This window comes from Scomber japonicus, chromosome 19, assembly GCF_027409825.1.
Source record: "Scomber japonicus isolate fScoJap1 chromosome 19, fScoJap1.pri, whole genome shotgun sequence".
Classification (NCBI taxonomy): Eukaryota; Metazoa; Chordata; class Actinopteri; order Scombriformes; family Scombridae; genus Scomber; species Scomber japonicus.
Window position 1 is genome coordinate 19,442,155 of NC_070596.1, and position 27,025 is coordinate 19,469,179.

General features: G+C 40.2%; 1 protein-coding gene across 1 annotated transcript in view; it reads left to right on the forward strand.

Moving 5' to 3' along the window:
- The first annotated feature begins 4,228 nt into the window (after positions 1-4,228).
- The window catches only part of znf462 (zinc finger protein 462), a 45,214-nt gene continuing 22,417 nt past the window's right edge, over positions 4,229-27,025 (forward strand). Inside the window, exons 1-2 of the mRNA XM_053340330.1 lie at positions 4,229-4,819; positions 26,726-26,973. Of these exons, the coding sequence (XP_053196305.1) occupies positions 26,766-26,973 (208 nt within the window). The 5' untranslated portion in view covers positions 4,229-4,819; positions 26,726-26,765. The remainder of the gene's footprint in view (positions 4,820-26,725; positions 26,974-27,025) is intronic.

The following is a 27,025-nucleotide window of genomic DNA, read 5'->3' on the forward strand; positions in this document are numbered from 1 at the left end:
GCAAATCTCCCACACACCAGGCCAGGGTTTGAAATTTAACTCGGTTTTACAGGACAGATGTCTGGCCAACTGTTTCTGAATAATCCTGAATACATGAAGACATTTGTGAAACATTTCTGACGAGTTAAAGGGCTTATCTAAATTAAATAGTAATTGAAGCATTAATAATTCATGATAATTTCTCCATTCAGGCTCATGCCATGACAATTTTCCGGATGTAACATCTCTATCTAAAAATCCTCACAGGCAGCTCCCGATAGTTTAATGTCCATGCACATTGTTATACTTGTGTTTTGTAATTCAAGCAATCCCTCATAGCTTGCAATGTAATTTTAGGAGAAAACGCTAGTCTGGTGAGATGGTGCAGATACTGAAAAAACGAAACAATAATGTGTAGTGCCATTTCTTTCATCATAACCTCATATTTTAAAAAATAATCTGTAATGCTCGTGGTCTCATTTCACCCATTTCAAAAAACTCTTGCGTAGACATGTCAAAATCTGTCTTTATTTGAAGAAACCCTTCATTCGACTGTCTGTCTCACACACAAAAAATCTAAAAGCACATACTGTACAATATGTTTTCAATGTGTCTGCATTTGCTTGTCTGTGTTTTGTGGGGGTGGGGGTTTGAAGTCAAAGGGGTTAAAGGAGACAAAACCTGAACCATTGTCAAACTTGTAGTTGAAGATAGTTGTCCATGAAAACTCCCATTATCACAGCAGCAATCATTTTATCTCCTTGTATCTTGTGTTTCCTCTCCACAAGCACACAGATCAGACCTCATCTAATGTTTGCTGACCCATACAGGACTCCACTGTGTCTCAATTCCCATCTTGGGAACTTTTCAAGGAGCACATTTGGGTTTTCAACAGCACACTGGAGAGTCTGCAGAACAGCCGGTCAAAAGCCAAAATTGACATTGAACAATTCTGATATTTTTGGTCTTGTTATCCACATTAGCACAATAACCTCAGGTATTTTTTCCACAGTAACTTGGATATTTCATTCATCCAAACTTTGTGTGTAGGGCAGTTTATATTATATACACTCATTGAGCACTTTATTAGAAACAGCTGTACAACTGCTTACTCATGCAATTATCCAATCAGCCAATTATGTGGCAACAGTACAATGCAGATACAGTCACAGAGCTCAGTCAATGTTCACGTCAAATGGATGGACCACAGCAGGTTTCACTTCTGTCAGCCAAGAACAGAAAATCTACAGGCCGCAGTGGGAACAGGCTCACCAAAACAGTTTTCAGAATTTGTGCTCCTTAATATCAATCAATCATTATTTGAATACCATATCTGAGTATTGTTGCTGACCATGTGCATCACTTTATGGCTTCAGTATACCCATCTTTTCATGTCTGTTTCTCGCATTGATAGTGCATCATGTCACAAAGCAAAAGTATTCTCAAACTGGTTTCATGAACATGACAGTTACTTCAGTGGCCTCCCAAGCCACCAGATCTGAATCCAATACACCGCCTTCAGGATGTTTTAGAACAGGAGATTCGCAACATGAACGTGCAGCTGACAAATCTGCAGAAATTATGTGATGCAATCGTGTCAACATGTTGACACGATTGCATCACATCTCAACTCTTAAAGTAATGTTTCTTGTGGACTCCATGCTACAAAGAATTGAAGGTGTTTTGAGAGCAAAGGGAGGCCCTACCCAGTATAAGTATAGTCTATATTCTGCATATACTATTCATATAACAGTATTTTCCCTGTCAATATAACTTTCTTTCTTTCATTTAGTTTTTTCAGTGCGTCTTTTGTATACTTATAGTTTATTGCCAGTTTTATTGTCTTATTATACTCTAATTTAAAATATGTTGTTTGTTTTTTTCTGTGTGTGCAGGCTGGAGGGAGCTGCATTTCATTGTTACGCATAATGACAATAAAACTCAACCATGAACCATGAAAATTGAAATGTGTTTATTTGCAAAAACCTAAAGAAGTACTTAAATGAGGATGCTTGTTTTTCATTAGCAATGAGACTTCTCCATTAAAATGGTGATACGTTCATTTTAATGTGTCCAAAAAGTCATTGGCCACCTTCTAAATCTGTACAGCACCCCCTCTCCACCAGCTCCCCAACCGCTTAGACCATCTGAATCCCTGACGACTGGTCTGTTTTTAGCTGTGCTGTACTGGATGGAGGCCTGGCATAGTGAGCGGGGGAGGTTGGACCGGTGGGGTTGTCCTCAAGCAGTCTGTCCTACACTGTAACGCTGGACTCCTGGCCATCCCATATTAATCAGATTTGCCGCAGCAGCCATATGTCTAAGCAGCATGATAAACCCCGGCTGCTACCTGGCACCCACAGGATGCACTGTCAACACTGTGTGTGTATGTGTGTGTCTGTTTGGGTGTGTGTATTTCACACATTGGTCCTCTGGAGACATTCCTGCAAAGATCTGTTGAGACATCAAAAAAAAAAAATCATAAATATTACTGGTATTTTTTGGCACTTTCTGCATTTTCTTTGAGTTCAAAAAAGGATGAATTAACAACAAGGTATCTGAGGCAACCCTGAAGGAGGAGGAAGTCACTTTTGGGCCAAGTGATCATTTGCCACAGTGTTTAGGACATACATGGGGCTATGTACGTCACTACAACAGGAAAACTGGCACTATGGACGTGCATTAAAAAAGGCTCATTCCTGTTTCCATCTGCCACCTTATGCTTAACAGCACATTATGTATTTCATATTCTTACACGACTCAGCTCCCAACATGTCACATAGTTTAGACACTGTTTACATCACACTGTTTAACAGCACTGTGGAGAATCTAGCTCAGTATTAACACTGATGAACAGTTTGTTGATACAAAAAGTGACTGGCTATCACTTTCAATATGAAGCTTTCTATTAAATTTCACAAAAAATATAGGTATTCCACAATCCATAATTCATGACCGAAGCTCGCAAGAGGCAACACCAACACTTGTCAAACGTGATTAACTATGTCTGTATCTTACACAAATTTAATTCCTCTCTGTGTCTCTGCCTGTAAACCAGAGAACAATCACTAGCGAGCCTGTGTGGCGCTGAAGGGTTTTCAGGTGTTTGAATGTCGCAGACAGACACGAGACGAAAAAAAAGTTTCTGGGATTCAAACCACTTTTTTTTTGGTATGAATAAAAACCCACTGTTTAATTTTTTAAAAAGTCAGTAGAAAACTGTTGACAACACATGCTTTTGTTTGAATAAATCAGGACAGATGTCGTTTACATCTACTGTCTGAAAAAGACAAAAGAAAAACACAATGTGTCTCACTCACATAAACTGTGAGCATCATGCAGAGCACAGTAATGACAGTGAACAAGCATTTTAAAATAAACGTGGCTCAGTTAAATATAATGACTTAAATAAATATAATGAAACATATTCATATGTGTATGTAGTTATAAAATAACTTTGATCATTTCACTTAATTCTGCAAGACAAAAAATGTGCAAGGCTGGATAATTTTCAGTAAAATTAAGCTTTAGTCTGAGCATATAATGAATGATTAATTCAGCCGTGAGAATTAAAGATCAACTAACGTCAGCTATAGAAAAAAGTTAGCTTTACGTGATGCAATGCATTCAAATCTGATCTCTTAAGATATTTAATTAAGTGCTCTGACATAAAACTCATTTCTCAGGAAACTGCTGTCATGTTAAAAAATATAGTACACAGCAGAAAATATGACAAGAACATTTAGATTGTATAAATAACCTAAATACATTAAATGTCAAATTCTTCTCAACAAAAGCCGTCGAGGCAGATTAATGTTCTCAGATCAATCGTGCAAAGGTTGACTCTTCTCCTCACTGCCCACCCTCCCATGTGTGCCCCTTCTTGCTGCTTAACCCCCACCCGCCCATCATCCACCCACCACCCATCCTCACACTGACATACATCTGAGCAGGACCCTGCACCTTTTGTCTTGGACTCCCTCTTTGTTAGCAGCTGGTGGACAGAGCAGCAGCAGCACCACCGTGCCCACTGTAACAGTGTAATAACAACATACTGCAACACATCAGTCATGCTTTCTTAAATGATTTTTATTTTTTCTGAATGGGGGACAGAGTGAATTAACACACATGGGAAATATTTATTGTTTTTATTTGTTTGTGTTTGCAATATCAGTGGATGGGGGCAGTTTTATAAATAAAGTGTTGAAAGGGACAAAAAACATATTATGTTTATATATTTTATTTTAAACATCATTTAATACATGTATCTGTTTTACTTGGGGTGTGCACTATCTCTGTGTTAATATCTATCTATCTATCTATCTATCTATCTATCTATGTATGTGACAGTCTTGTTGTCTGTCTGGTGGAAGCGTGAAGCAGCATCATCAACCTCAAAGTGAACTGCAGATAACCCCATGACGTGGCAGACACAGTATGGAAAGCCTATATAATATTCACGGTGCCCGCATGTATCTGGTGGTGGTCTGAGCCGCTTGGTAAAGCTTTGCAGGCTATCTGACTTCAGTCTAGATGAAGGATGAGCTTCTCAGACATAGACGTTGTCCATCCTGCTGATGCTCCCTCGTCTCGTCGTAAACTCTTGTGCACCCTCTGGTGCTTGCTAGTCTCCCAAACTTCTTTGTGTAGCCTGCTTTGCAGATTGTCTTCCTTGTCTGTGTGGTTGCTCATTATTCAGAGACAGACGGATCTCAGGTCATCTGCAGCTGCAGCAAAGGAGAAGCAGGAAAGATGGCGATCATCCATTAGACCGACCGGGCGCACGCATGAAATACGAGGACAACTTTTGGGAGGATCGCTTGAGGAGAAGATTGTACCAGTGAGTTTTTCCCCTCTTGCTCTATATTTCCAGTTTCGCCAAGATTTCGGCTGAGCTTTCAAGGTCTGCGAGAACGTCGGTATGGTAGATCATGGGATATGCGCCTCGTGAATGCCCTGGAAAGAGCTGATCACCCCCTCGTTTCTCCATTTAGTCCAGGTCCAGCCGACTTGGGAGAGGAAGCCGGGGCGAGAATTTTAGTCGGGTGGGCGCTCCAGCTGGCACTCGTGCAGCCAAAGTCAAGTGGGTCTTCTCGCTTCCCAGTTAATATCCTAACCAACCTAGCGCTTCCTCGCTATGTCGCCTTTCGGTTTGTTGTCAAAGTGACACAAGGAAATGGACGCGGCGGTGGTAAGAGAGGCTCGCCTGCGTGTTTCAGCGGAGTGTTTTGTTATTCTGACATGTCTGGTCAGGGGAATTATTGGCCCCGGCTGTGCGTCCCCCCTCTCCGGCCGTGCGTGTTGTTGCGCGTTAGCTTCATGGAGAAGCCATTGCACGGATTGCTCTCCTTCTCTCCAACCAGCCTCCATTAGCGACACAGAGGAGCTGGCATAGCCGCTGGTCCAGTCACACACACACACACACACAAACACACATACACACGCACACACACACACTCACCATGAAAGCCATGTCCAGTGTGAGGAGGCTATATGTGCCCCCCCCCTCTCCTCCTCCTCCTCCTCCTCCTCTCTTGCTCCTCTCAATTTTAAAAAATCTGGTGGCGATTTTGAGTCTGTTCTCCACAGGGTTGGAGCTATCACTTTGATGGTAGTGGTAATGAATGTACGCGCAGTGTATGGCTTTTGTATTTGTATATCTTAGTGTTTTGTTTTTGTTCTGGGTGCTTATTGCTATATTGTTACCCGCTTGTCCACCCCCCCCCCCCCCCCCAATCCCCTCCCGCACTGTTTGGATGCCTGTTTTGCTGTCACTGCTCTCAAGTCAGGTATGTCACAGACTAGTAGGGCTTCACCATAAAATGGAGGAAAGCAGATGAGTCTCCAAGGAGAGCCCTGGAGTCAGATCTCTCACGCCAGAACAAAGGTTGTGTTCATAATGATCGACCAAAAAACCTCTTCCTCTTCTTCTTCTTCTTCTTCTTGTTCTTCTTCTGCTGCTGCTGCTCTTTTTTTCAGCCTTTTTTAGCTCGGAAGTTGGTCAGCTAGAGGAAGCAGAAGAACTCTGAAAAGTGAGGTTAGATCATTTAGTGAGGCTCTCAAGGTTAACCTTTTCTCCTTTTTTCTCCCTTTTAACTCTATGAACTTGCTGCTTTCATTTCAATAATTTCAACATCATTTGACTTTTAAATATTTGGATTTATAAAAATAGATTTTTTGCCTGATACTTTTTTTTTGGGACTGTGTGCGTTTGAGATGGCGATGGCTGAGGGACACGTGGATGAGACAAGAATTTTAATGCTTTGAATAATGAAGTGTTTTTGACCATCCAGGTAGTTAATGTTCAACAGAGTGGTCTCGAAACACACACACACACACACTCACGCACACACTCTGTCTTCTGTGTGCAGGTGTGCGTGTATGTGTGTGTGTGTGTGTGTGAGAGTGTTAAGTTTCTATAAGGAAGTTCTCAAGATGATTCTCTGCTTTGTGGTTTGGTTGAATTTTTGGTTGAATACGAGTTCAGTTTCTTGTCAGCTTTACATTAAGCGACCGCCTTAAATGAGAAAGTAAAGAGTTCAGTTTATAGTCTTACTTATAATTTATAGACTCATTTGTAGAACAGCTAACAGACTGCCCTCTGTTTATTGGGTGACACACACGTGCCTGTTATTTTAAGATTTTACTCATTTATCAGTGTGTTAAAAAAGTTATCTGGACTGTTGTATTATGTTGTTGGTCATTTATTAACAGACTATATGTTGTAATTCACTCTTGCGCCCATTGCACAGCCTTAGGTGACTTTTCACACATTATATCCTAAAGGTGTCAGTTGACCAGCATGTCAAGAGAGTGAAGGAGGTGTGTGTGCAAACTGTGTGTGTGTGTGACAATTGCTCTGTGTGTGCGTGTGCTGTGCTACGCTCTGCAGTTCCCTCGGCCACTGTGTGAAATCTTGCTGACAAGGAGACTGTGAGCTTGACACACTGTGCTGCGACAATGCTGGGGCTGAGAAGAGCAATCAAAATGGTGGCGATGCTCCTTCTCCCCGGCGTGGCAGGGCAAACAGGTTCTCAAGGAGGAGCTGATAGAGGACGGCCAGGCAGGAATCTGCTGCGGTCGACACATTTGTCTCACAGACGGGTGCAATGTATAGTCTGAGGGATGGTGGATGTTCTGTAAATGAGCCTAGTGATTTAACTCTTGATGTGATTGTGATAGTTTCTTTTTTTTTTCTGAAGAGCTCTGAGTCTGCTCAGACACCGACACACTGTGTGCTTTCTGTTAGATAGAGTTCCTGTAGTAACTTTCACAAGTCTGCCACACATTCTGGTCTCTTCCTCATTGTGAAGCTTGTTCAGGCTGTTTTAGGAGGTTATCTGCACGCTCAGGTTTTAGGTTCAACTCAGCAGATAAGGTTGTGTACATCAGGGCTGTTTGTTTTGATGTGGCAGAGATGGCGTTTCGAGCAGTTTGCCTTAGTTGTGAAGACTTAAATACTTATTCCTGTATCCTCGAACCAAGGCTGAATTACAATGTGAGAAACTGACCAGGGGGTCCTTAAGGTCCAGGGTTGGTTAATAACTCATTTGTCTGTTAATATGCTGAAGATCCTAAGGTAGTGCCTGCATTTGAACAAAATCTTGACACCCTGTCTTACAGAGAGGCCCTTTGTCAAAGCAATTTTTAAAATCTTTTCATTATTTCAGTCAATATTATGCTGACATGGTGCACATCTTTAAACAAACTTGTTGTTAATCAGTTTATCACAAACTAACTGACATACAGTGTAGAAATAATCTTTTTTTATGGGGCTCTAGTAAAAATGCAATGAAGAAGTGTTTGTGAAAGGAGTGCACAACAGGGACCCATAGCTCACTGTTGCCCCGGGCCCCTATAAAGAGTTTAGCTGGCCCTGCTACACATTTCCGAACATACACACTTAACATGCTCTATTTGTAACATATTTACACAGCATTGAAATATTCAATGGATGTCATAAAACTTTGCAACATACCAGTTTACAGGTTTAATTGTAATTTCATGGTTGAGATCTGTGACTAAATGTATTAGATAGATAGATATTAGATTTAAAGCTTTGTTATTGCAGTTCAGATTCAAGGTGACCTGGTAGAACTGAACTATGGTACTTTTGGGGGAAAAAATTACGTAACTGGATTTTTGCAAGGTATTTCAGGATTACGCTAAAAAAGCTCAACACTGAGGACAGTGGATTAAACAAGAGTGACTTCGGTGATGGTTTGAATGCTGGAAGGAAGTGGTTGTGAAGCTCATCACTCACTCTGATACTCTTTCTGCATCTCTTGCACATACACACACACACACACACACACACACACACACACACACACACACACACAACTGCTCTCCCTTCCTCTCTCTCATTCACTCACTCACTCACATTGGGTGATGCACTCCTCCATTCTTCTCTACCTGGGGCAGTGTAGAAGGCTAGGGAGACGCACAAAAGCAAATTGAAACGCTCCAGTGAGTGCTTTCTTGACATGATGCATGGCTCAAGAGATGCCGCTTGGCCCTGCTGCTACTCTTCTAAGTGTGCTGAAAAACACAGGCCCCTACATCCAAAACACGGTAGTCATTACAGCAACAGCAAAAAAACCTTGCTGTCTTCTGCTATACTTTAACTAACCTTCGTCACTCCACAAACAAATTTCTCCTTTACATATTTTAATTGTGTCAAATATGAAAGCATGACAGTTCAAACCTGCCAGGATCCACTGAATAATTTAATACTATCTAACTAAGTATAGGCCTATCTGAAAAACTAAAAAGCAACATCATGTCAGGGTTTAAATGGAACAAGGAAGTAGCGTGCTAGAGGTGTCATTCCAGTTTCTGTTGTCAGTTGCCACGTTACACTGCTGCAGAACTGGTTCCTCGTCTCTGCTTTCCATCAGAAGATCAACAGTTTAACATTGCATCTCCCCTACTGGAAAAAATGGTCAGTATAGCTTGCAGTTGTTCCTATTTTTCTTGCTAGTCCTTTCAGCATGTGTGTATATATATATATATATTTATATTTATATTGAGCATGTAGGGACCCAGTTTAACAAAAAGTGACTACAGTGGCCTTGCTGATGAGACAGCTTGCCCAGCGAGATAAATTAAGCCATCTACAAGGCGTACTCAGGTTTCCAAACTAAATTCAGGATTTATGCCCTTCTCTAATAAGACACAGTGAAGCAAGCCTGTCAGCCTAAAGCTGCCTGTGGTGGAAAAAATCCTGAATTCTTTGGAGACGCCCGTTCCTTGGGCAGTGTGGTGCCACTGGACAAGGCCTTCATTGAGCAGGAACAGGAGTGGTCTTGTAGAAGGGATCCACTGGCTCGGCCTACGAAGCAACAGAGCTGTCCAAAGACGATTAAATATTTAAGAGCTTGGAAAGGAGGTCTCAGTGGTAAGTTAATATTGATGGGTCTCTCATCTTTCCTTCTCAAACCTGTTGAGTTGCCTCAGGAGGTTGGTTTGGTAAACCTGGAGAGGAACCTCACTTCTTCTCCTCTTAGGTAAAGTTGCCGGTAGGTTTTTAAAGGTTGCCAAAGCAGTCTTTATTTGTTTTTTTGCGTTTAAACCATACCAAGGTTGAGTTTTTAGCTCTTTTTTATTGCTTCCTGTGGCCTCTTTTGGTCACTCTGAAATACTCCATCCTGACTAGTTTGTAACCTCACCCACTCCCTGTAACTGTAGTAACTGCCATGTCAGGCTTACAAGGAAGTCAGCATTGCAGTGTTTTCTGGCAGTTGTCCACCGAGCACCACTTACAAGAAACCCCTCTGTGCATCTCACAGTTGTTTCTTGTAGTCATTTTTTTTGTTGAATTGGTGAAGTTAGATACCACTGAAGAAAAAACAACAAAAGCTGGAATGAAATAAAGAGTTTTAGACTTTGATTGATTGGAAGATGGTTTTACTCATAGTGAGAAAGAATTCATATTAAAGTCACATCATACAAATAACATAATTTATTCAATTGCTGGATCAAGACAACAGCAGATTGATTTAAGTCAGGAAATGGCTTCCTTGGAGAGATGGACTACAAGGCTGCATGGAATGTAAGGTTTCCTGGAGTAATTGTCCTTGTGGAAAAACACTTCCTGGTCTCTCTCCAAAATCTGTCCTTGGGACATCCTTCACTTGCCTGACTCTTCTGTGTTGTTTATGTAGCCCAATGAACCCGTGTGGCTCAACTCTAGGAGATCTGAATGAAACATATTGTCAGCCTCACATGTTGGGCTATCACTGTGGAGTGTTTGCAGTGGCAGATAAATGTATTTTTTTTTTACTGTAGCCTACTTGTGTTGTGTACGGCGTTTGATAGGATTCTTTTTCGGAGAATTTTTCTTTTCAAGCTCAAGGGAAGAACCCTCATGAGAAAACCAAATATATCTACCTATTCCTTCCCATATAAAATTGTAAAAATAATCATGCCCTAGGCTATTAATTAAATTGTGCACTTAATCATTTTTGGATGGAATATTTAATCATGTTGCTGAGGGTTGCCCCAAGTTTTATCTTTTATGCTTTTTAGTCTAGAAAAAAGGATTTTGCCTCATAACACGTTGGGTCGCCTTCATTTCTAAAGTAATCTACAGAAGCTTTGCACATATCTGGTTAAGTTCTGCATTTGTATGACAGGTTGATTGAAAGCTCTGTGTTTAGAGGCAGATCCCTTTAGGACATTTTCTTCAGCTTGTGAAGAACAACAGAGCTGCACTTTAGGTGGCCATCTTTGCAGCGAACAAAAAACCACACATCTCACTTCTGCTTTTGCTGACTGCCATGACAGTCTGCAGAGGAACCGACAGGAGGGGAAGCTGCTCGTTCAGGTCTGTGCTCTTAAAGTTAAACACTTCCATCTGTGTAACAAGATAGCCGAGTGAGCAGAGGCAGCTTCCACTCAGCTGAGCAGGACAGTCAAAGACCTTGAGGAGCACAAAATGGTGGATGGCCATGCCACTGATACTCCAGCGTGATTGGCTGTGTCTCCTTGGCCACAGTGGGGCTGCTGTGTGAAATGGAGTCCTCTGTGTGGAGCGTTGGCCCAGCCTCAGCTCTGATGCAGAAGATAATTCTGTCAGCCCTGAGAGAGAGGGAGAGAGAGAGAGAGAGAGCGAGAGAGGCGAGAGAGCAGCCAAGTGAGGTGACTAAACTAAAAGAAGGTTGAGGAGGAGACTTCTAGAGAACTCAAGCCATGCATGTCTCCTTCCTTCCACCTCCTATCCTCTCTGAACTACTTGATTTCCTGGGGTTTGATATCTGTTATTAACTGCATTTTTCATTTGGTGCTTTTTTTTGTTTGCAATGAAAGGACGAGCAGTGGCTAGAAAAAAAAAATCGGCTAAGATGAAAAGGTTCATTTTTGGTTTTGTTAACAGGAATGAAGAGAGTGAGGGTATTCATTATCTAACCTTCACACCCAGCAGGCTTTAGCTGAGGGATTTACCAGCCCTCTGTTGCTTTGTGAACATTTCAGGCTTGAAGGTCACATAAATATCTCCTAAAGGCTTACGATTAAAACATAAATGTACGAGATGTAAAAGACTATGAGCGCTACAATGTGAATGGAGTAGTGTTTTTTGATTTAAAGAAATTTAAACAGCAAGTTCTCACCATGACAACCTTAAAGACAGTACTTGCACAGAAGATGGCCATTAACGCTTGTCTCCTCCTAATCTGCTTGGTCATTATCTTCTGTCTGTGCAAAAGAAGCCAAATGTTGCTAGTGAGTGCTCTGTGTTGCAGCAGCCCCCTTTTCAGAGGGAACAATCTGAGCCCTTTGCTAAACACAAAGGCTACCCTTGGAGCAAGGTTACTTGTACCATGATGGCCAGCTTCTTTCATTTTTTTTCAGTGCAGCTTCAGAGAAAAAACATGGAATTATCAAGTCAGATGTCTTTGATTGAGAAAAGGGAAATTGTCTTGGGTTGGAAAGAATAAGAGCTGCTGTAAAGACAAGAGTGAATGCAGTGATATTAAGTATTAATATTAGTATCTGACTGGGTGGGTGATGTCAGGTATCCATCTGTCAGAGAGAGACGGGCTGACACAGGCACTGTCTGACCTTGCAGTATGGACGACCCAGACATAAAATAGAAAATTATCATCCCTTCCTGAGATTAGCATAGCATTGCAACGAGGAGCCGTGCTAATGGCATTCCTCGCTCTCCTCTTTCAGCCGTTCTGTCTCTCTTTTTGGTGTGTGGACTTTCTTGAAGGCCGCAGTCAGCAGAATACTTTCAGGTCCAAAGATCAAAATCGTCCAAAACCTCATTGTACTTTATTACCAAGGCGGTACATGTTGGTGCTATCTAATGCAGTAGCTTTGAAGGGTGAGTGAGATGTTGACGTGATATCAGAAAGTAAAGCAGTTTTCACTTTGGTAACGCTACAATTACAATAAAAAGAAACACTTAAGCTCCTGCTCTATTTTACTCTGGTAAACCTGTATACAGTTATCTCAATAGGATGGTGGTCATAACACAAGCTTCTCCATTACCAGGAATCCTTAAGGGTGGTCAGGGCCTGCTGTGGTGAGGTGTTTTCTTTTTTATGCCCTGTGAATGTGACACCAGTCAAGGTCAGGCTGCAGACAGATCAGCAAAGCTCTCTGGATTGCAGTGTCTGAAAGGCTCTGCACCTGTATTTACCAGTCCTCTGAGACAATCCGCTATTACTGAGCTGGTTTCCTGAAAAGCTAGACTTTTTTTACTCATTCATTCAGTTTGAATAACCAGTGAAAGAAAGCTAAACACAAAAGGCTAATGTTTGTATTTCCTCTCAGTTAAGAATAGGTACACATTTCAGTTGCATAATGCGGATAACTCGTTAATTTGGGGTGTAGCTGTTTTAGGAATTAATGAGTTGAATTAAAGTGAGATAGTGTTGATTAAATTAAGTGTATTGATTGAAACTGGATCAAATAAAATAGATTCTCAGTGAATGTCAAAGTCTATGGAGATGAGCATGGTCAAGAAGGAGCCAGCACAGCATTTTTGAGATGTTACTGCTGAAAGATTCAGATTAGAAGACAGATTTTAGACATTAAATCAGATTTAAGACCCTTTCATCTTTTCTGGAACATAGTGGAGACAGACTTCAAGACTTAGAGGAATTATGGCACCATCAGGACCTCATCTGAATCAGGTCATTTTTCAGTGATGGACGGTCATGTAAAGAGGAAACTCTAAAGGAAAAACTACCAAGAGGCCAAAAGCAAGCTAAAAATAGCTGAGGGACTGTATAGCAGTGTCTGTCCACAACATGTACTTTGCAAGAGTTTCATGTTTTCTACATACTGCTGAACTGAGAGCTAGACAAGCAACTTGAGTTCTCACCAAAAAGCACTTCCTGATTTATATTTTTCCCATGACAGGAAATGGAGCTTGTGACCTGATGAAGCCGTGTTTGAATGTTTTCGATCTTCAATTCCAAAATATAGAGCAAATGGACATCAAGTACAGGTAATAACCTAAAGGACATTACCTTCTGTAACGCACACTGTGGTGGCTGCTACACAGCTGCAAGGCAGGATGGACTCGGAGAAGAGAACAGACACAAGGAAACTATTTCTACTCTAAGGGGAACAAAAAGTTTAATCTTTAATTGTGGCTGCAAATAAATATCCTTAATACAGATGTGCAGAGATCAAAAACTGCATTCAACTGCAAACTAATAGAAGACTTACCAGATCTGAAAAAGAAAGTATATCATTGTTCTACTAGTTAAATATCCTGAAGACATTTTTTTAAAACTCTGATTAAAATATACTGTATATTAATTTAGAATGTAACACAAGACTTAACATACTGGGGGAAACCAGTGCAGTCCAGCTGAGAAGTCCTACCTAATTTTTTCACACTATTTTAAAACTCCATTTTAAATGACCTCATGCTACTGTTGCTGAACAGTGGCGACTGTGGGATGATAGTAATTGAACAGTAGTGGAGAAGAGTCATTAAGTCAGAGAACAGACTTGTTAGTCTCAGTTAGAGCACAGTATCTATTTTAAAGTGGCTATAATTGATATTTTCCACAATAACAATCTATCAAATGACAAAGTGTACTATCAAAGGCGTCGCTCGCAGTGATGAACCAACAGGGAATTATCAGCCGACACAGAGGCTCCCCTTGGCTTTATGGAACTTCATATAGAGTTTTAAGTTTTTTGATTCACTCTCACTGCTCTCATAAGAATGTTGTTTTTAGAGGAAAAAGCTCTAAAAAAACCCCTGTACACTACCTGCTCAGCTCCAAACTGCAAACACACAATTAGTGACCAGCTGGTGAACATAGTGAAGCACTTAGCGACTGAAAAGCCAGATATTTCACGCAGGAGTTGATAGAGATAAAAGAAGAGAGATAAAAGAGAGTGAATATTAGACTTATATTCACTAGGTGGACAGAAACACGACTCCAAATAAAAGATAATGTTGCTCTGTAACTGCTGGAGGTGGAAATAAACAGCTGTTTGCTACCAAGTTCATAACATATCAGCTTAAAAGGTGATGATATGTCAGTGTTGTGTTCACAGCTTGTTTCCGCTGCCCCCCAAGTGACCAAAAAATCTGTTGTCATTTCATAATTTTACATAATCTTGCTTTAATGCAGAGTACTATTCCCCCCCCCCCCCCCCCCCCCCCTCACATCAGTTATTTCAGACGGACTTATGATGAAGGAGAGCTGGAAGAATGTTTATGGTCAAGGCCGTGTTGGCTGGTTAATGGTTGACCTACTTTTTTGAATGCCATATGCTTCCTCAAACAGATTTGTTGTCAGATTAAGGCCTGCGGTTTTTGTCAGGTGGCTGATAGTATCTTATGTCGGTGTTGATGTTTTTGACCACTCTCAGAGACGTATTGGACTTTTGGCTCATCCACTGTTGGTTGATTCATTATTTACTTGATACGACGGCCTCAGTTACTATGATCCAAATGTGTAACTGCATAGCTGGTGATTTAGCTTTTAAGATGATTAATCAAGCTGCAACATCTGCTGTCTTTATTCATCTTTGTGACCTCAAAGACTTAAACAGAACCTTTATGATTTATTATCATCAGAGAAGTAGCGTTAAGGTTTGGGCTTCATTTAAGTTAAAAATAGTTAGAATTATTGAAATGTATCCCAGCAGTTTACAGGGAGATGTGTGATTGCGTTTGTATTTCCAGCTCTTTTCTGTATTGTTTCACGCCATTGCCAACCCCTCTCATTCCATTCCAGCAGATGTCTGATGAATGTTATGACAAAACGTTCATACTGAACATTATTGATTCTTCACATCTCGTCTGTGAAGGCCTGGTCCATTGATCAGCCAGGTGGGATCGATGTCTCATCTCTGTGTATTCAGACTTCCTCAAATGAGCAGCACCACATGATCACATCATTTAAGGAAGCTCTCTGCGCTTTGATCACAGGCAGGGAGGAGTGACCTTACTGTCCGGCTTACTGTTCTTATCATTCAGGCGCTGAAATGCCGTTGTGATGAAAAAGATATGCTCATCAAGTCTAGAGTAACAAGGTATCTTTCTGTCAGACTTGGTGGGGGTGGTATTGTAGATTAAATATAGTGTCAAAATCCTTCATTACCATATTATTACATATTTATATTCACATATAATAATCAAGGCATTGGAGGCCAAAATAACCACTGTTATAATTAAAGTAGAATGAGGTTATTGCAATGCAGGTTGGCTTTATATACAGAATATTTTTATTTCTGAAATATTTAATTGAATTATATAAAATGGTAGAAATTACATTTTTAAAAATCAGTGTTATTACATGTTTAAAAGGCCATTTATCTCGGCTATGTATTTGTTTACATCCCAATTCTCTGACTTGTAAGTACTTTTGTGTAATGCTGAGACTATTAGTCAATTAACTGATTAGTCAATCAACAGAAAATGAACCTGCAATATTTTTTATGATCAATTATCTGTTTAATCACTATCAAGCAGCTGATGATTAGCCAATGTGAGGCAGTGCTTTGAACTAATTGCTAATGTCAGCATGCTAACTTACTCACAGTGGCAATGCTAACACGCTGACAGTATGCAGGTATATGTTCACCATGTTGATGGCACGAGAGGAATTCAAGGATTCACCACCAATTCACAAATTATTAAAAGTCAACATGAGGGGGGCATGAATATATGGACCAAATTTATCCGTAATCTATCCAACAGTAGTACTAGTCCAATTAAATGTTTTGCTAAAAAACAAACACAATTGTTGGATTCATGGTGGCCACTAAATGCAACGGAGATCACCAAAGTCATTAAGACTCATCCTTTGGGTACCATGTATGCAAATTTAATTGCAGTCCATCTGATGGCTATATAGATATTTCAGTCTGGACCAACCAACAGACAGAGAAACCAATATCCCAAAAGCTGCAGTGTTAGCGTGACTAAAAATGCCAAATATTTGCTGGATAACGTCCTCAGATATAAGGATTTGCAGCTTTTCTCTGTTATATCATCATTGTATGATGAATATCTTTGGGGTTTTAGACTGTTAGTTGATCTAAACATGTAATTTGAAGACATCACATCGATCCCTTGAAGCTGTGATTGGCGTTCATCACTAATTTTAGACATTTAACGGGAAAAAAAAAATCAACACAGTGATTTATAATGAAAATGATTGCCCTACTGCTGTGCATAATCAGAGGCTCATTTTTTCACTCTTTTTTTCTCTTCACTAGTTAACTTTTCTCCTCAATCTTCACCATTATCTGATCTGTCCGTGTTGCATGAAAACCTGGCCGAGGAAAAAAGAAGTTTACATCAATCTGCTTCTCATGGGAAAAAAAATCAGAGAATGATTAGCATTTGTGAAACACAGCATCTACTGTATCTCCTCTTTACATGCTTACTAACACAGACTACCATGCAGTGTTGCGGTTGTATCTGTCAATACATTTAGCTTCTGCGGAGGGATGAGGCAGCATCACAGTATTGGAATATGAAGGTCAGTCAGGTCGGACCAGCTTTTCTTTTTTGAACCAGTGTTGTTATCTGCTACAGTGCTGACAGATAAAAGCCTAACTGTGAGCCAACAAGAGCAGCGTGCATGCAGGCCAAAGAATGGCTACAAACCAGACACTGTTATTTTGGCTGGCTTGTGTTTGAGGGCACCATTCCTAATCTGAACTGAAATAACTTCTAAAGCATGTATAAAGACGTACTTGGGAGATCCTTTTTAGGGAATAATATCCTGTGTTATATTCAGACACCACAGCCTTTTAGTGTGTTTTAAGACCTTCAGGTAAGGCTAAGGCCATGAAAAATCACAAACTAGTTGACAACTGACTGGAATTTAGACCTCTGCATGTAGATGAGATGGTGACAGAGCTGCCTGACTGTGTGCATATAGCTTATGAATGCTGTGCATGCATGACTAAGAGTTTGTAGACAAATGCCCGTACTGTACGAGTGCATGTTTGCTGACAGTACAATAGTACAAACGTTAGTCTTCCAGTTGCCCTTTGACTGGGCCATAGTAATGAATAATATAGTAGGAATGTGGCTAAAATGATATCATAAATGTATCTTGCCCCATGACAATGTCATATTATGATAAAAAATAATAGCAGTTACACAGTCAGCAAACTGATTCAGTAATAGCATCATATGCTACTGCTCATGATGTATATAAAGACTGTAGACCGTATATAAAGATGGACAAGTTCACTTCTTGACACCATGCAAAAATGAAACCAGGACCATATTGCTTGTGTGACATCATTCACAGCCAGAGTCTATGCCTGCAGGTTAATAATGTGCACCATATTATATTTACAAAAGAAACAGATAATGGAGATAATCATCAGATTAATCAATAATGAAGGAAACTAAATTTACTGACACCACAAAGCAACTTCATAGAATGTTTACAGGATATAATATGAAGTATTGCACTTTCCATGGATACTGATATCAAGCACATCTTAAAATTATAGTTTCTCTGAACTTTGACGCACAGAGCTGACAGATCAAACTTCATTTGCGGTTAACAAGTTTGAGTGAGTTTGCCACAGCTCGAACAGAAGTGCTGTGTTAAGATTCTCCACAGACGTGGAAAGAGTGACTCAGTTGTCCTGACCCTCCAGTCAGTGTCTATGGTGGCTCTATTTGTAACTCAGGGCCGCCTGGATGGTAGCGGCAGTCACCGAGTCTGAACTGTTTTTGTGTTCCATCTGAGTAAGCCTGCGTGGTTTGGGCCTGTTTTTAGGATTTTTGCCTAACATAGTTAAAATCCTGTCAGGTCTTGCCTCACATATTGTCTTCTTTGAACAGATTTAGAACTCCCCTCAGGATGTTGTTATTTCCTTTTTAAAGATCAGGACAACTAAATATTTCCTGTGACAAGTAGCCTTATACACAAAGAAACCACTTTATTAGTATTTGTATTAGCTTTTGTGTGTGTGTGTGTGTGTGTGTGTGCATGCGTGCGTGCGTGTGTGTGTGTGTGTCTGTGTGTGTCTGTGTGTGTGTGTGTGTTGTCAGGCAGATAAACAGTTTCAATGTTACAAAAACAGAAATCTGGTCCACAGCTGCGTCTAATGATTATCTGTGTTATTCATATATTATTTTCTCAACAAACTGATCCGCTCATAAAAATGAAAGAAATTAGTTAGAAGTGCCCATCACAATAATGCCAAATGTGACTTCAGATTGGTTGTTGTGCTGGACCAACATCATCACAACTGAGATGCTGGAACAAGGATCATATTTAGCATTTATGCTTGAAAAACAACTAATGGTTTAATAGACTAACAGATTCAGCTTTAGTCTTGAAACAGGATGTTAGAAAATGCATTATTCATGATTCTGATTGGCTGACGCATCGCTGACCTTGACATGTGTATAACCATCTAGCAGTGTATGAGACCAGTTGTGACATCACACCGGGGGGCAGCTCAGATGGATGTATTTTCAGTCTTATCAAAACGTTGGTGAAAACATTTTTATTAAATCATATTAAAATCAATACTTGATTTTCATCATAACCCCTCTTGACGGTCAGCTCTTTTCTCACATTTTCACGACACATTTCATTTCAAAGTGTGATGATCAACAGAAAATGTTAAATTGCACGTTTAATGTCTATGTAAACCAGAATAGTTGTGAATTATATCATCAAAAGGCCCTAAACACTGATCCAGATACACCTAGTGATGTAGTCACCAGGTGTCGGATGAGCAAGAAAGCCCGAGCTTTGAAACCAAAGCCTTACTTGAGTTTTTCTGATTTCAACGCCTCTCAGTCGTATCTGGTAAAGAGAACGATTAAAGGTTTGGTGCCAAAATAAATATTTCTTGCTCCTGCTTGACTTGGCTCATACTTGCATCAGCAGATGCTGGATTTCAGGAGATTGATTTGAGCCTTCTTTTCAGATACAAAGCTATTGAAAGGCTGCTTTATGTCATAGCATGACAAAGCGATAGGCTCTTAAAGGGATAGTTTATATTTTTTGAAATGGGGTTGTATAAGGTTGCAACAGCATTTTCTTATTCAAAGAGCTGTTTTGTGGCACAGTACAGTGCGTGGCATGTGTAGGAATACAGAAATTCTACGGTTGAGAAGATGTAGCAAGGCAAATGACTGTGTGATGGAAAGGTGAAATAGTGAAAATATTTTATATTTAGCATAAAATTACACTGATTTTTGTTGGGCCTTTTTAAGGTGGCTAAGATATTTTTTGCTGTGGCCTCGTGCACAGCAGTACACCTCTAAGCTTCCGTGATCCTTGTCTGCTTCTCCAAACTGGGAAAGTACCTGCATCACTATTTTCTTCTCTTTCCTGTACGAGGGAAGTCAGTTAACTTTAAAAAGGAAATAACAATTGACCTTTAAGAACCTTTTAAATGCGCTTAATTACCTAACAAAATGGTACCAATGATACCATTGCAATCAAAGCATTGATTTATTAACAGAATTATAAAGAAATAAAAAACTTAGAAATTAGTATTGATTTTTTTTTTCTAAATCAGGTTTTCTTTCTGTTGAAATCTGAAGATACATCTCATAGAATCTCATTACTTTGACTGAATGCTACTTTGCATCCACTGCGTAGATTCAGAGACAGACAAGTCAACAGACTTGGCACATTCAGGAAAAGCAGGTTGGTGCCGTTCAGTGTTTAGTACACTCAAAACAACAAGTGTGATGCAGGCTTACACACAGCATGGAAAGACAATATCAGAGTAGGTGATCCAATGAAGAAAATGCACCAAAACACGTGAACTGACGAATATCCCTCCACTTGTTATAATTCAATTAATCATCAAGTGCTGTTTGTTCCACATGGTATCTGTGACGTATTGTACGTTAACCTGGTGCCTGTTATCAGCATCTTTCTTCATAGTTGAGCCAAATACATCACAGAGGCTGTCAGCTGTTGTGAAGTGTACCACAGTGAAAAAATGTCTCCCTGGCTTCTCAGCATGAGCTAAAATTAAAATAAGACAAAACAAACCCCATAAGATCAATATTACTATGAATAGAAAATGTCACCCACCATTATCAAGTGTATGCTGCTGTCCAGAGATTTGTCGTGCTCCTATGTTCCATGAACATTGAATGGAAGCTTCTCTGGGTTGGATAACTCAACATGAAGTTACATTTACAGTGGTAGTGAGGTCTGATACATGTTGCCTTTGAGCAGAGATAGTGAGAGATTTGCATGTTGTTTTCTGAGCAATAAACATTACATTATAATCAAGTTTTCATTTTCTGTTTTTTAGTTTTATGGTGCTTGATGAATATGATCATTACAGTATGTGAGCTATAATATGTAGATGCAGTTTAGCTGGAAGTTGAAAGATCATGTCCCAAGTTTCATCATACACTTGCTGCTTTACAGTATAACATATTCATTGTATGTTATCTGTAAAGGTTTGTCTCATATAGCTCTACATACATCTATATAGAGCAGGTTCGCAGTATGAATACAGAATGAACACCTCTGCAATGATTTACAACCCAGCACTTGCTTTCATGTTCTATTTTTGTCGAGACGATGTTCAAGAGGTGTCGCTTCAACTGTTTGGTCATTCCGAGGCTGTTGTCTGTCTTGTTTTTTTTTTAATTGGATTGCTTTTTATTAGGCACTTATTTGTGTACGAGCAACTGCTGAGCAAGCTATTAGATCTCGTATGTTGAGTCCTCTAGGCTGCTGACATCAGAGGATGGGAGTAGCCATCTTGATCTCCAGCTCTCTATCTCCTGTTTGTGCAAGAGGCCAAATTCTCACTGGTCCTGTGACGCAACGTTTGCTGCTCTTCTGCAGGCACAATGAGATCTTTCTCTGCTGTCTTTTTGCTCTCTTCTTTTAGTCTGAGCAAACCTGGAGAACACTGCAGGGAAAGAGATCAGAATTTGAAGTGTTCCGCAGTTACCTTTGCACTCCTCTCTTTTTTTTATGACTGTCTTGTAACTAAAAATGTATTGATTTTTCTCTGATGTTGTCATCTCATCTCGGCAAAAATCAATTTCCGTGGCTCAGGCTACCTGCTGCTACTGCCACTGTACTTTTCCTTTAAAAAGCAGGCTGTCATTTTCAATCAATGGGTCATTAATTATTGAGGCTGTGCAGGTTGAGGAGATGCATGTCCTGTCTTGTATGCTCGATGAATTATCTGTAGCCAGGATGCTCGCCATACAATATTATAACACATCCGTGGATTTTTCTCTCGCCGACGGCATGAGATGGTAGCACTAACCAACAGTTAAGGACAAAACCTCTGTACTCCTAATCAGCTTAATGCTGGCTTATTCAAAGGCCCTCTTTCAGACAGAGCAGCTGCTGTCAGCCAGTTTGAGTAGAGGGTGTGACTGCTGGCAGAGCTCACCGATGCAGAGAGACCGGTTGGTGATTAACAAATGTCAGTAGACTTTGGAATCTGGGGAGCCCAGTCTGATGGCTTTGTCCTCTGTTGCTTTCCACTGAAGGTCTTCCAGGTGGCTCCGTCATGCTCCCTCGCTGCCTCCCCTTCTCCTCCCACCCTTCCCCTTCAGGCCTGCTCTCCCCCTCTGCTTCTCTCTGTCCCTTCTCGTCTTCTCCTCAGGGCTCGGGATTGCAGAGCTCTGAGATAAAGAAGTTCAGGCATGCCTCACATTTTTAGACCCCCTTGTGGAACGTTGCTGGCAGCTCTTACCAAACGCATTTGCTGTATTTCTCTTCTGGTTTTTCCACAAAGCATCGGTGCATGCCACTCGCTCCGAATGGGGGTTTCTAGAATTTCTCTGAAAAGCTCATGATGTGAGAGATAATGTCCCTGAGAAATGAAAAGGACTAGGCAAAATCAGGCTGGCAGGAGTGTGAGATGTTTTCTGCTGAGCTGTGTGGACAGAGGGCTTGGGTACAGCGCTGTACATCTGGCAGATAGATTTCTGTCAGCAGCTCTCCAGTGACAGGCTGCCTGCCTTTGAGGAAGAGGATCAGATCTGTGGGTCCATGTTGTGTGCTGGCTGAACACCTAAGTGCACATAGTCAGCTCCTAAAATGGCTGCCCTTGAAGCTCGGCTCAGAGGAGGATCTGAGCAGCTCAGTTGCTGCCTGTTAGAGCCCCAGCTGACTGGATGAAAGCAGTTACACAATCTCACCCATTAACTTGGTGTGGCGCAGGAACTGACTGAAAAGACACAGCCAACTCTAAGGCAGATGGTGGTTGTGTAGGAGGCTTTTTTCCCTCCCTCCCCAGGCATTCCTCTCCCCTCCTTCTCCGAAAGGATTCTCTTGATATCCATGTCAAGGAACCTGGCATTAGGAGGCAACTTTGTTCAAAACAGCAGTGAACTGCCAAGAGAGCAGGGTGGGGCCCCGTGGTGAGGCTGTAACCTGACCCTGTACAACAATGGATCCCCTGGTTGCTCAGGGACATACTGGCAGCTTGGCCCGCTCACATGGAGCTCTCCACTGGCTGGCCAGTTGGGTGTGGGAAGAAGGGCGGGATTCCCAACTGTCTCTGGCTGGATCTCACTTGAAATTTCTTGGTTTCAGTATCAAGATCAGTGGATTGAAATTGATAATGTTATCAAAGCTGTATTTTATTCGTACCTCTTCTAAAATCAAAGCGGAATTTGTAACACAAGATCCAATTTCTAATTTTTCAGTTTTCAATATTGCATAACTTTCATTCATTGGATTTTCTAGTCAAAATAAATTAAATGAGATCTTCAATTTAACAACTTGAAACAATTCATTTTTTAACTAGGTAGGACTATGTCAACATCTCACATTTGGAGGCACACTTCATACATTCAGAAACTGATACAAGACTTAAAGGCTAAAATCACTCCTTCTTTCACTCATTCTCTGCTCCCAAAAGACTCCCAATAGTTAACTCAATAATGAGCACTATAATGAGATTTTGGACACTCACTTGTCATCATCATCAAGCGTCATCACTCATCGCAGTCACTGCAGAGTCACACAACAGTATTTTTGGCATTTATAAAATGTGACATGTTGCTTTGTGGATTTTTTGAGAGCACTATATAGTGGATAGATTTATACACTCTACACAGAATATCAGACAGTCTAATACAATGGATGAGAGCAAATATCATATTATGTATACTATATGTAACAAGAAATTCCGTTACCTTTATTATAAAAAAATCAAACAAACAAAAAACAGAAAAGTGTATTAGGCCCATAGTTTTGATTTAATAGATTTAACCAAATTATGTTTAATAATTACACAATACAAGGGCTGTCATTTTAGAGTCTTTTAAGCCTATAGAGAGACTGCCATCCTCTGATTCCCAAATACATACCACAACTGTACTTATGTCACTGTTGCTCTAAAGCAGCTGCTGTTATGAATATAACACAATTAGGATGCCCCCCCCCCCCCCCCCCCCACACACACACACATTTTAGGATGCCCAAATTAAAGCAGTATAATATGACAGTGTTAAACAATTAATTATAGCTACAGTGCAATATTGACTTTTTATTATCCATTAATAACTCTGGCATTTCAGCAAAAGTATAAAAGAGCACTTATGGTTATAGTAAGAGTGGTTTAACTCACATTCTAGTCAAATTATAATGTAGACTTTTTCCATTAAGAACAATGGATTATACAATAATAGTCTCTGAGGGTCATGCTTGCAGTGTGAACCATTAATCATCTTTGAATACATGCAAAATATTTCTTATCTATGCCTAATAGAACACACACATTAATGCTTGCTTTCAGCTCTCAACAAAATGTGAATTTTAGTTTGGAAAGTGCTCTTCAGTGTGTTACCATTTCAAATGAGTTACGTTTAATTAGATTTAAATGAGTTGCCTTGCATGTGAGGATAGACTAGTGGTTTTTCTTTTCTTGTTTTTCCAGTTTACTCATACGGTCAAGCTGTAAAAAAAATAGTGTTTTAAAAACACTCAAGAAAAATATATAAAAAGTTGTTGCACAAACTTCGGTTGCGGCCATTTTTAACAGTTAGAAACAAAACTGACAAACAGTGTACACAGTGTGTTGGTGTATATCCAGTGGTGTGCACACAACCCTCCATGTGTTCACTTCTTTGTTGTTTTAGTCTTGTGTTTCAAGTTTTTTTTGTCCCACTGACATTGATATACAGGGATGGACAAAATAAAGAAAATGCCTGGCAATATGTCAAGGAGGTAATGAGGAGAAGGGCCCCATGTGCATTCAGAACAACTTTAATCCATCATGAAAGCACTGAAATGTTCTGCAATGGGAACTAGTACTTCTTCAGAGTAATCATGAAACCACTCTTAATCTTACTCAGCGGTCTGAGTAATGATCATGAAATACAGCAATATCATGAGGGAGCTGTGTTTGCACTATAGGGTGCACCTGGTCCTGTAAACTGGGCCTCATACTGTAAATGGTGGCCATTATGCATCAATGGAAAGCAATCATCAGACCTACTGAGTCCCAGGACATAGCCACCCATACCATGACAGACACTCAAGTGTGTTGGATCTCCATTTGCTTCAGATATGAAGAGAGATTCTAAATTGGAGCCTAATTGCACTATAAATATCATCTTTGTTAAACTCAAAATATGCAGTTTTTATTGAGGCATAGTCAGGCAGGCAACAAAATCCTCAAATGTCCATTTGTTGGCTTTCCTTTAGCCACGTTGCTTTTCATCGATGCAGTTTCCTCATTCTTTTAACATGCAGTTTTTCTGACTATTGCACCCACAGTTTGGGCACCGCCTATTTGATCTCTTTGTGTGAGACTATATTAAACCTGGCACATACTTAATTTGGTGTCTCACTAAAGTAATGACTCACCTTTATTGTTGCACTGAAAAGTAAGTTTTCATGTGGTGTTGGTTGATATGATTTTTTCCTCCAAATGAACTGTGTGCACCACAGTATGTACCTGTTATCCTAAGGAAACATATTATGCTATCGGAAATGAGTAGCATTATATTTTCTGCTTTGATTTACTCATTAATGTGTTCAAAAGAAGGTGTGAAAAAATATGATTGGTTAGTTTTTTATTTGAACGTCAAGGTTGTAAATTGTGACCTTAAACCACTTGTCATAACCAGTTTAAGGTACAAAACCAATGTGCGATTCTTTTCGACACAAAATGACAATTGATTAAAAAGCCATGATGAAAGAGCTGTGAAATGATGGCCACATCATCAGCTTCCATTTTTCTGGCCAACTCTGAACTGCAGAGACCCAAAGACATAAAGCCTTCATCTCTCAGTTGATTCATTCAATCTTATTTCAGAGCGGTTGATACAATCTGATGGAATAGTCTGCTCTAAATACTGAGCTGTGGAGCTGCTCTCCAGCTGTTGCTTATCCCAAGGTAATAAAAATGGGACAAATCAGCCCATAATCCCTCCTCAGTCCCTCCATTGTTCTTGGAATGATGCTATGCTAAAAAATGGGACCTTCTTAGTATTCCGGGTAACATCAGTGTCTGCTGAATTTTCCTCTTCGACATGCTTTGCGACGCTCTCTATCAGAGTTTTTTGACAGCTCCAGTCCATTAGAGATTGAAAATACTGTTGTTTTTGTGTGAATTTGTGACTCTTTGTCAAAGTGGTTTGTCATCATAATGAGACAACAGACAATTGTGGCATAAACAAACAAATGTGCGTTCTTCTAATCATTTTTTATTTTTCATCCCCACAACTTTATGCAGCAACAAAAAAACTTATTTAAAAATATATATATTTTACCATCTCATTGCTGCAAGATTTTCTTTTCCATTTGTTTACATTGTACTCCATCCATTTTGTAGCACATTCTTGCAAATGCAATTTGAAGAGGCTCCATGAAGCTCGCAAATAAGGGTCTGCTTCCCAAGGATATTGTTTTAAGCATATCATCATGAGCGTTTAAAGATGTCATATCTTTGGCTGGCCATTGCCACACTTGTTATAAGACATGTCATCCATTTTGTACTCAATTATTCTTTGTTCACAGCAGGAATAGCCTTGGTAATCATGTTAGATTATCACTAATTCATTTTTATGGACATGTTAACTGTTCTGAATTTTAACTGAGTTCAGGTTAAAAGCTTTTTTAAAGTCTGTACATATAGATGTCTATAGGTGTCTTGTTGTAATACAGTAGGAATCCCCCCTGAACTTGCAGTGTAAACAGGACTTAGCCAATGATTCTCTTTTTTAAATTTTCTGTCACAACCAGTTGAATTAGACATGCATACTGCTGTACACTCCCTGGAAAATCCTGTATGTCTGACCTCATGATTTTTGTTTTCTTTGCAGGTTTCCCTGATTTTCCAGGGAGTGCTCCCCCATTTCAGTGATGGAGGTATTGCAGTGTGATGGCTGTGACTTCCGTGCCGAGTCATATGATGATTTGAAGACCCACATTCAGGAAGTACACACTGTTTTCCTGCAGCCTGCAGATGCAGATGAGTCTGACTCGTTGAAAGGCGAGGATGAAGATGAGGAAGAGGAGGAATATGAGGATAAGGATGACAAGGATTATACGCCTCCTAAAGCTGGAATGAGTATGCCTGCCTACCACATTAATTCAGATGTTACAGTTAATTTGTTGAGGAT